The sequence below is a fragment of the Saccoglossus kowalevskii genome, chromosome 2, assembly GCF_978046115.1.
Source record: "Saccoglossus kowalevskii chromosome 2, keSacKowa6.1, whole genome shotgun sequence".
NCBI classification, from domain to species: Eukaryota; Metazoa; Hemichordata; class Enteropneusta; family Harrimaniidae; genus Saccoglossus; species Saccoglossus kowalevskii.
The window spans coordinates 10645539-10657586 of NC_140642.1; the positions used below are offsets into that span (position 1 = coordinate 10645539).

Sequence of the window (12048 nt, forward strand, 5' to 3'; positions counted from 1 at the left end):
TTTTAAAATTTTGGCAAAATACTTAAAAACTGCAGTGTATATTTAACCACGAAACCTGAAAATAGAACACGACGTGACGTTGTATCTTTGCATTTTTACAGTTATACATGTTGCTGTTATGTCAGTTCTTCTATTATATTACCTATGATGGCATTTAATATTGTTGTGTAGTAATTTGTTTATTAGGAATGTTGCCACAATATAGAAAATAACGCTGTCAATAAAAAGGCCGGGAATCGTCTCTTTGCGTATGTACAAAACATAATAATATACACATGTAATAATGTAATGATGTTCATATCGTGAATATTTCGAACATTCACACACATAAGGATAATAGAGTAGAAATGGACATTCTCACGCATGGTATGTTGACTGAGAACAAAGCACTGTTAAACTAGGAAGAAATCCGAGGGCGCAAAACTCCGCCATGCAACCTACACTAACATTCCATGTATATATTACATACTCACGTAAGTTTCTAATCTCTTTTTGAAAATTTAGTATTAAATAGGACCAAGGAAAAGCTCACCGGGACATTTCATGAACATTTGTAAATAATTTTGTGAACTGTAGATGAAATATCATTCCCCTTTGTTTTATTGGCAACCATATCTAAATCACTACCAAATTCTTATCAATTAGGCAATATCAAGGTCAAACCCTTTCAAAAGTTTCATGAGAACAACCCATAAGTTTCTTATAGTTATAAATAGAAAAAAATATTCCCAAAAGTCCTGTTTTCAGGGGATAGAGATCCGCATCTCTACCAAAATGTAGTCGATCGGTTTATATCAAGAGCAACCCCTCCTGTGAAAATTGCTTATCTATCCATTAACACACTTTGGAAATATAAATGAAAATTCATTTGCAAAATTGTTGTAGCAAAACCAATAATACACATGCATAAATCTATGTAACAATGATGTTGATGGTTCATGTTTTATGTTGAAATAACTAATCAATATACATCTTGCAAACAAGGATATATTCAGTTCTGTGTCATAACTAAATATTTGCCGCCAATTCCACAAATATTTCAAAAATATTGTTTTTTCATGCTTGACTTGATTACCCTCGGGTGACCACAGTAGATTGGAAGTATTTTTTTAAATATGAAGTTGTAGAAATTCACATTTTATTGAATGATCGTCCATGTAAATATATTTAGTGGTCTTATTGTGGCCATCAATAATATATATCGTCGTAGTGGGCGGTATTTTACATTGAAATAGTAGTTCACGTTGTGCAATTAGTGTTTCTATTGAAAACTTTCTAGCTTTTGATAGAAAAGCGAAAACATTTGAAACACTCCTCGTAAAACTATATGTCGGGTACAATACAGACTATTAAAACAATCTAGCAAATTTAAACTACAAACACTATTACTAGTCTTTCATTATAAGAATCACGTGACTGACACATATTACAATATATAGTTAAGCTGCAAGGTTTAGTATTTAAGGGTGGTGGTTTGTTAATTTTCTTTCTTTGAGGTTTGCTGAAACTGAAACATTTTCTTAAAAACCCAAGACATCGTGCACCACTTTTTTTTTTTTTTTAGATTGCCAAACTTCGAGATTGCCAAACTTCGAGATTCAACGACGACGTTTCACTTTTCACGACCTTCTATACCATAGTAGATATTACAAACAAACATTTAAAAAAGACTGGCTAAGTATTGAGCTGTACTATTGGTACTGGACATAGCTGGGATTCAGTAGCTTAACCTTTAGATACCCTCACCCATATCTCCAGGAGACCAGTCTGCTGTTTTAGGTACATGGTTGGATAATTGATGAGATCATAGATTGTTATAATGATAGCAACGAGATAAAGTATTTATCGTCAATTAAAGGTACCGCGCGCTGCCCTTGTTGAAACGCCGCATCTCATTGGTCGATTGGTACCACGTGCAACCTTGTTATCAGCTTGTGTTATCAGATGATAACAGTTCAGTGCTTGAGGTCAATGCGCGAACAAACGAACAAGATTGTTTTTGTGCGACTCATCAATATTTAATGCTACCCCACACTTATATAGAGATTTTAAACAACAAGCCCTACATTATGTGTCGTGGTTAAGAAATCATGGTTATTTTCATCTGGAAATTAATCTACTAAAATGTGTTTATGTTCGCATGTCGTTTGCTCGTGAACTTATACCCGTAACTGAAATACAGGCATCGGTGACGCGCTAACCTCACTGTATATTTCTTTTTTGTCTACTACTACTGCACGTATGTTCAAATATTATATAATTAAAATAAAGGATTCGGACAGGCTCGAACGGGGATGTTCGCTTGTGCTACGTCTCGCCCATTATTGCACACACTTCCGTCCTTGCCCTGTTTTCACGCAATAATGAACAGTGTAGAGTCCTTCCCTAAATAGTATACACGTGCCGCTGATAACTAATCAAGTATACAACTAAGTCACATATATGTGTTACTAACTGCTTATGTGTGATTGGTGATATAATAACTCAGCACGCCCTCTTGTGACAGTGATTCGGACATTGAATACTTGACTCTTAGATCATTAAAGTTACCTTACTAGATGTATACGCCCTTTATCACTACATAGCAAACATATTATTTCCAGTCGTATGATGTGGATGTAGTTTCAGCCTACATCTTGTCAGTACAGCGTACATGGCCAGCAGCTCTCAGCGCTCTCCGTCACTTCAAGTCCAAGTATAATGTTCTCTCAAGTCCGCGTGTTGTGTGCAGTATGAGCGCAAAATCTACTTTGCACATTGTGTGTTTTTAACACACTTGCTAAGGGAGAGTAGCTCTTAGTGAACAAATAAATATCTCATTGCATTTCCGATAATAATTACAACTTTTAAATAAATTAAAGTGGGCGGGTCGTCACCTGCGCACGCGTTGGAATATTGAGTTCCAAGCGACGATAACAACACACGCTAAAAATGCGAAGGCTCATGGGTAGACGCTTGTTTGTAAACAATGACACGCTATGGCCATCTGACGCATGCGCGGGTGACGACTCCCTCGCTTAAGTCCACCAAGAAAAGACGGCTGTTACAGTAAATCAATTTAGCAAGTACATGTACAATTGGAGACGTCATCATGTTGGGTTATACAAATAAGTTTAAATACTGGAAGCTTGCGGTGTTGACATTGCATGGAAACCAAATTTCTATACATTATGAGAAAGTCATCGTTTCAGATAAGAAATCAATAATTATTATTATTACCGATATAGTGATATCAGCCTCCTGACATTTGATTCCGAGCATTACTTTGTTAGCACATAAACGCCATGGCCATGTGACATGCTCATTGTCGAGGCAGTTGTCTTGAAGGACGTTTTTTCTGACTGAATGGAAATATATCACATATTTCATGACTGTACAGTTTATCAGTTTGGGTCTGACCACTTCATAACCACTATCATGAGGAGATGTCTCCCGGGTCACAGTCTCTCTATCACAGTTTATTGCACTCATAATTAGTGGTGTATCAACACTATCTATCACATGATACATGATAAATGTGACGTAATGACAATGTAAACAAACCATCATGGGAGGAGTCTAGAACGCTTCACTGTTGGAACAGCTCAGCAGATCAGATGCAAACATCCTTACCTGGTCAACCATTCCTGGTCACTTCATAACAAACATGAAGTTGTTTCTTGTTTTTATTCTGACGATTGTATCGGTGTCATGCGTAGAAAAGGATTCCACAGATGGGTGTAAGTGAAATTATATTTAAAATATGTATTTATTGCAATCATTATTTTGTATATCTGGTTTAGTCAGCACATGTCTTGTTCATCAAGCACTGTACAAGAACTAACTGTTATTATAAGCGAGTTATTATAAGCCAATATTGAAACTAAATTTTGCAGACTGGGAAAGGTACACCCGTTTCATGAAAGCCATTGGACCTGTTGCACATAAAATGGTTCCCGACAAGACGTCGAGCATCCCGGTGAGAAAATTGTATTAACATTTTTTACGATATTCCATTTTTCTGTTACATATCTGAATTTATACTGAATATACTATAATATCTTATGTTTTTAGAGGATACAGCACAAATTTGACTGTGAAATTATACCTCGATCAACGACAAGGCCTACGTCAGGTGAGTGCAAACACAGTTACACAGTAATAACACTTTTTGTCACTTCTTGTCAACTATAATAATTCAGCTACTGGGTTTGGATATGCCGATGAGATATGCTAGAGGTGGATGTACATAGTTCAGGCACATGGAAATTTTTCAAACATGTATTGTGAGACAGCGTGTGCCATTTAATATTCCTGTTTATACAGGCAATCGTATTAAGATATATAGGTCAAGCAAGATAAGTTGATTAAATTGATTAAACTATAAAACTAAACAATCTTGATGTAGTAAATAATGCCTATTTAACAACGTTGCCCTCTGCTCTATAACCTGATATGCCTGGTGATGGCTATGTGGTACAATAAATGGCGCTGTGGACTGATAAGCGGATATAAAGTGAAGTAGTGGCTAACACCTGTTGATATATACCAAATATCACCCTACCTAGGTAATGGAGTCAGAACAATATATGCTTAGTATAATCTAATACAATTTACATACGTTGCGTATTCCCCGTACACACGTTGAATGTACGTGTGCGCCGACCAACGTATATTTTCGAATATCGGGAACATACGCGTGCGAATACGGTAATGTAACCGCCGTATATCAACGACTTTGCCCAGTGTTAAGCTTCGTCATGAGTTTACTGTCATCTAAGTATTGGCCTCATAACCTATACTAGTTACGTCCATGACTTATATTGTTATACGTCACGTTTATCTCTCAATTCATTTAATTGTAGTGCATGAACTAACACCAGGTGATATTGATATTGTTGCTGCTTTGGGGGACTCTATAACGGTAAGTGTGACCTGTATTTGTAATTTGTACGTCATTAAATAATTTAAAACAAAATAAAACAGTACCGTATTCCTTTATATTACGTTTTCTTCACAACACAGTATCCGAATAAATAATGAGAAGATAAGTCAACTAACGGTGTAAAGCGGACACTCTTCCCGACGAGTTACAGTGATACTATCAAATACAAATGTCTACAGTGGCATATGCATAATAATCTAATAACCGATTGAATTGTCATTTTATGCTTAATCGATATATTTGCAATGGTGTGTTGTCATGGGTTAACTTGGCACATTATAACGTAGTCACATAAAATATAAATACTAGTACATGTATTTGGACTTCCATGTTTACTTCTAGTGTGTGTTAATTGCATGTCATTTTCTCAGGCTGGCAACGGTGCTGGGGCTTCCAATCCCATACAAGTTATTCGCGAATATAGAGGACTATCATGGAGGTAAACCATTTCAATATATGCGGTTACTCTACATTAGCATGGCAAAAACATGGATATATAAATATATATTAATTGTTTGTTTTTGTTTTAGTATTGGTGGTGATGGTACAATGAAAGACGAAACACTTACTTTACCAAGTATGTATTGACCAATGACGTCATGTATCTACGTTAAATTATTCACAAATGCACTGTGGGTAACCATGGGAATGATCACAAAATTTATTTAGTTCTTGTTTTTTGTCGTTCTTTTAAATTCTTAAATTCATTTTGTGTACCATTTTTCAAACAAAATTAGTATTTATTTTAGTAATTTTTCATTAAATTGTGTTTCTCTGTAATGCATGGTCGTCTGCGCAATAAAAGACTCAGCACTGTGACTACCTATTACGATGTGAATTTAGACGTCTTATATGCCAGCCGTACTTGACTAGTCGTGTTAATTAATTTATCATTTTTTTAGATATTTTAAAACAATATAACCCGGAAGTGAATGGGTGGTCTGTTGGTATTGGACAAATAGAAGATTATAATATATCACGTTTGAATGTAGCTGAACCTGGAGGTAAATCCAAGTAAGTTGAATGTAAGCAACAATCACAAGAAACTTCGATGGAAATTTTGCTGTACAGATGTTGTGTTCATTTCCTGTGAATGTTCAATTCACCAAATAACCTATATTCTTGTTTACTTAGGGATCTCATGGACCAGACGCAAAACCTTATCGAAAGATTGAAACATGTTGATTGGCTGGACTATGATAATGATTGGAAAATGGTGACTATATTTATAGGCGCTAACGATCTATGTGCGTACTGCCACGAACCTGAGGAGTATACAGCGGAAAATTATGCAAAAAATGTTGAAGAAACATTGGATTACATGCATGAAGAGGTAAATCAATTAACCTTATTTTGTGCGTAGAGAATATCATATTCGGGCAATGTAATTTAATGCTTTATTATTATTTTATTACGACTTGAAATTGTTTCACAAATAAATATTAAATTGTGACTTATATGTGTTGTACAGATACCGAGGACGTTCGTTAACTTAGCACAAACCGTTATGGTAACTGAAATAAACAAACTGGATGGATGTTTTTGTGATCTACTACACCGGTAAGTAACCAGTAATTCTTTGTGCGTGGTCAGGGAAACCCTTCGCTAGAACGGTTTTCATTGATCATCGCGTCGGGTTTGTGTGTCAGATAGAAAAATTGTTTTGTCTTATCGGATGAGACACATGATTTCTGATATTGAAGTATGGATACGAGGACGCTAACTTCAGCTAACGGTCTGTTCGGGATCGAGGTTCTAGTAAACGTCCGAGGCCTGCTATATCGACGAGCCAAAAATTGGTATTACTCTATTTAGTGCATGTTATACCAACCCATCGTTGTATGTGGGGACATATGATATCTGTACTTAGTGCCAGTTTACCAACCCATTTTACTATGAGGGACCATATTGTTTTGTACCTCGGGCACGATTACTAACCAATTTATTTTGTTCGCTTTGTAGTTTCTCTTGTGATTGTGCAAAGGCAAAGTATTCTGATGACTGGAGAGAACTACTGAACTTGACAAATGCATATCATGTAAGTGAAATAACCAATAATATGTATTAATGTGATTATGATAATGAGATGAGGTCTCTCTGTCTTCGACAGTTTCGTTCCCATCACTAAATTATGTCTTTTATACAAAAATCAACACTTCTGACACACAACTGCAATCGAATATTTGTTTCAGAATATTTTGTTGGAATACATAACACAAGTAATTAATTTCAGTTCCGGCACTATGGAATACATTTCTATACTATTACGCCTAGTGTCAAGTCATTTAAGGTTCTCGTATTGTATTAGAAACTGCATTTGTCTTTGTTTATTTTGTCAGCGTGCATTGGAGACGTTGGTTGAAAGCGGCAAATATGATACACACGATAATTTTACTGTAGTTATCCAACCATTCTTCGAAGAGACACGTATACCTCCTGATGGTGTAAGTAGAATATTTATTCTCACCCAGTTTTCTGAAACCCGTGTCGATGTACGTCACTGCCAATCAGTCGTGTTTCTAAAAAGCATACATTTATATATAATACCTATATTACACTATCACTTCCATTATGTGTGTGGCCGATTGTGTTCTAGCCGAATAAAACTTTTTGTGACAAATTAAATCTATTTCTAGGAAGGTGGATGGGATGATTCATTCTTTGCGCCAGACTGTTTTCATTTCAGTGAATACGGGCACCAAGAAAGTGCCAAAAGTTTATGGAATAATTTGGTAAGATATACTTATATAATATAAATTGGTAATATTTCGGTTTTATTCAAAACTTCATTTCTAAACTAGTAAAAAGATGATTTGAACAATGCGAGATGGTAAATTTATCGAGTTATGAAAATTGAGTTACAAACATCCAGTTACGAAAACATCGAATTACAAAAACGAACAATTAGAAATTAACAATAAGAAGTTACAATTTGAGTTTTTAAAATATAGGAGTGGTCGTTTTTGTAACTCGATGCATGCAAACTAGAGGTGAGATTTGAGCAATGAATAATTGCATGTTAATATACCTATTATTAATTATACAGATAGAGCCAGTAGGACAGAAACGTACAGCTTGGCACCCTGACGACATTGTAGAATGCCCATCTGAGGTTAGTTACACCTATAATGTTACGTCATTATTTGTAAGAATATAACATTATAATACTGATAATAATATTATCTTGAACTAAAATGAATATTTATTTTCTGTCAACAGGATTTCGAATACTTTTACACCTATAAAAATTCACCAGAGATCACCACCTAACCTGCCGTGTAATGCAAGTGCTAACACCAGGACAGTACTATGACTTGTGTCTAGTACTATTGTTGTCAGATAAACAGTGTAACGATGTACGGGACAGAATCGGGAATAGTTACTAAAGGTCGTTCAATAAGAATAAGAAGTCACTATAATGGCATTTTATTGCTAACAAATCAGTATAATAAAATAGTTATCTATTGTAAGTTAAAACTGTAATGTAAATAATGTTATTGTTTCGCGGTAAAACTTCATGATGTGATTTCTCACAAAGTAAAACTATCGTTTTGGTTGCATAGTATTCGGTGGATGAAACACGGAACACATCGACTGCTCATGTGTACTGGGTTTATCTATACGTACAGATAATTACTAACTTGTGTTTGTGTATTTCATCGAACGAATTTGTAACATAATGTGTTTATATCAAAATAAATTATGCTCAAATATACACAAAATTACCCACATTGCCTTTTTAATGCTGTTTATAATGTATGTCACTAAAATGTTAAATATGTCTTTATAAACAAAAACAGATTAAAAATAAATAAAAAAACAATCAAGTTTTGTATTTTTTATTATTCTCCAATCTAATTCATACGTCTATATAATGATTTTGCTGAAAGTAAGTACAACGACAAGCAGACATATGCACGTAGATATTTTTAATTGCCCTAGTAACCTGACGGGGACTATACCATCGACAATGACTTGTTATTTTCTGAATTTTAACCTTGTCAACCCAACCTGCAAACCACAGACATTGCTCTAAAACCTTTTCAAGGTGGCTACCACTCAATTCATATTTGTGAAGAGCACTCTAAAACGCAGATAATGGGGGAAATATTCTAGTTGTCTGTAAACTGTTACAGTGGCGGATCCAGCAAAATGTATTGGGGGGTGCAAGCTACGCTTAAGATATACGGAGCGTAAATCGCAGAGAAGCTATGCGTAATCCAGATCATATGAATCGTCATACGTTTGGGGGGGGGGGGGGGTCCGCCACTGAACTGTTACACATTTCACTTGACATTAAATTATTAGCAATGTTCAACCAACACCTAACACAGACTCAAAAACACCCTGGCCTGAAAAGGAATTGATTATCGAATATAAGAAGTTGACCAATAGAAATCCAGTGGGGTATTTTGAAAGAAATTGTTTGCAATGTATGAGGTTTTGGAAAAATGATAGAAACAAATTCATACATTTAGAAAAGCAAACACTATTTTACGGCAACCAAGGGAAGAAACTCCCAACCAACCTTTAAATAATGACATACATGGGTATTGATTTCCAAATTCATCGTATCAAATCAGAATTATGACAACCGAATAGCAAATGAAATTTAGATTAACACTTCTATGCAAGTCGAATTAGCAAGTAGTTTATTGAAATTTAAGCGTAATTCAACCTGACACCAATAACGGTACTTAACAGTATACATCAGACAACTGTTCTCAAGCAATTCGGCGTTTTTATTTTGGCAGTTTGGCAGTAGGAATATATTTAAGGGCGTCTAAAACAATGCTTCATTCGTATCAGGACCATCCTTCAGACAATTTATGTCACTAAATGAGGAGGATGCTCGTAGTGAACTAATACAGGCGTGAAGCGACGGGCAATGTGACGAAAACCAAAATAAAACGGTTGGGTGATGTGTTTCAAATAAAATTTCGCCATCGCTTGCTCAGAAATATTAAACATGGCGGCATGTATGTACATTCAGGGCTCATACCACTAATTGAATTTCCATAGACGACAATGTTAACATATGACGAGATTGCTATATGAAAATGACGAAGAAAGTTGAAAATATGGCTCAAAAATGGGAAATCAACATGCCAGTAATCAACCATATGAAAAAAACTAACATGTTGGCCAGCTCAAACTCTTGCAAATCTCAGGTAAACAAGACACACCTACTGTATTTGGATTGCACCAAGAGAAATCACTGGAAAAACACCAAGATTAGAACATCCATTAACACACAGAATAAACCCACAGGTACACAGCCGCTAAGTAGTAAACAAAAGACCACATGTTGGTCTCACCTCTGACCCAGGTGATTACGCCCTCAAACAGGGAGCACCTGAGAAAAATAATATTTAAAAAATTTCATTGGTTCTTGCTGGGCATTTAAATTGAGGGCTACGAGCAGCCATTGGTTAATTAGTGGCATGAGACCTTCAGAGAAATAAGAAGGTTTAATAAAGTTTTTGTTGATCTTATATATGATGGAATATCATTAGACGAGTAATTTCCCATGCAAAAAAAATCCCCAAAATTTAAACCCTGGGAGTTATTTATCAAAATCTACCACTTGGTGGCGCCCTATACCCAGACAATTAGTTGTAGAAAGTGGCAACATACACACTCAGCATAACACCAAAATAGATGGTAGGCAATGAATATAAGCCTGATTATTAGATGCAGTACTGTAAAATATAATGTTCTCATTCACCACAAACAAGTACAGACCAACGTTTGGCATGATTAGTAATTTTAATTAATTTCTAGAAATAATACATAGAATAATGACAATTAAAAGTAGTTTATCACTATAATTTAAAAAAAAAAAAAAATTCTACTGAATCAAAAGTCTCAATTCATCAGCTCATTATTTCTCCAATTAATTAAAAACAAAAAAACAATTCCACGGTATCTGCATTTAGGCCGGAGACCTGTGACGGGCAACCTTGGATATACCAAAACACAACAGTGGTTTGATTTACCATGGCCACACATAGAATTTGCTCAACATAAAATACTTAATCAAATCTTATGTGAAAAAAAGTAGTTCAACGAAACAATTTTATGATTTAAAAAGAAATAAAAATAAAAATATACAAACAAGAAAAGGATCTAAATATAAAATACTTGTATTACACATCCCTGATCAAATTAAATTCAAATCAACAGGATTTCTGATTAATTGGGGGGGGGGGAATACATGCACTGTTCAATAATAAACGCAAGATGGGATTAATTAGCTAACTATTCACAAAAATTCTGAGAAAAGAGCAATAATTGTGAAATTGAAAGAGTTGTACTACTTGGCTAATATACTGACAGTATGCAAATCTCTTGTCAGTGACAAGATACACAACACAATTTTGAGAATTTATTTAAATATTTGGGATTTTGACCTCATTAAACTTTGAATACGGTACATTAGAAATGACCGCACTACAAATTGTTAAGTTTGTCTGCCATAATGTGAAAATAAGACAAAAAACCCATAAAATGGGGTTAAGCATTTTTCTCAGAATTCCTAGAGCCATTGAAATTAGTGGTGACATGAATAATTCATTGATGAATGAATAAAATTTTTGGACCAGTTTAATAAAAACATTTATATTTACAGACCACAGCCCAACCACAGCCAATTAATAAGATTAGGGCAAAAAATATACCGAATTACAAATTTTCAAAATCTTCAACCAAGATATAAGAGATTGACAGAAATGGGTGAAACGCATAGCAAAATATAACATTTCTGGATAAAAAATTACTCCATTGTGTCTAAATAGTTGAATACAAAGCAAGAAAAGTGGTAAAATAAAAATAAAAAAGATTCCCAGTTACTTTGCACTATACCTGCCAAATCAATGGAGCTGATCTCATGAAATGTGTGCTTGAACACACAACCTCATAATTATCAGATCTATGCAAGGTCAGGAGAGGTCAAAAATTATAATAATTAGGTCAAAGTAAACTTTGGTTATGTAAGATGAGATCTGCCAAAAATGACTAAATTCCAGTGAATAGAGCCATAATTATGGTTAAAACAACAACCTCAGGTGGTCCTAGGCAAACTGTTACTTCAGGGCTCATACCACTAATTGAATTTCCATAGA

At 34.9% G+C, this 12048-nt stretch overlaps 1 protein-coding gene across 1 annotated transcript; it reads left to right on the forward strand.

Moving 5' to 3' along the window:
* Window positions 1-3646: 3646 nt before the first annotated feature.
* Window positions 3647-8194, forward strand: LOC102805942 (phospholipase B1, membrane-associated-like). The gene is made up of 14 exons (XM_078012011.2): window positions 3647-3719; window positions 3876-3958; window positions 4054-4114; window positions 4845-4903; window positions 5296-5363; window positions 5455-5501; window positions 5827-5938; window positions 6059-6257; window positions 6396-6484; window positions 6887-6962; window positions 7264-7368; window positions 7561-7656; window positions 7971-8036; window positions 8144-8194. The coding sequence occupies exons 1-14, from the start codon at window positions 3647-3649 to the stop codon at window positions 8192-8194; spliced, it is 1185 nt and encodes a 394-aa protein (XP_077868137.2).
* Window positions 8195-12048: the final 3854 nt, after the last annotated feature.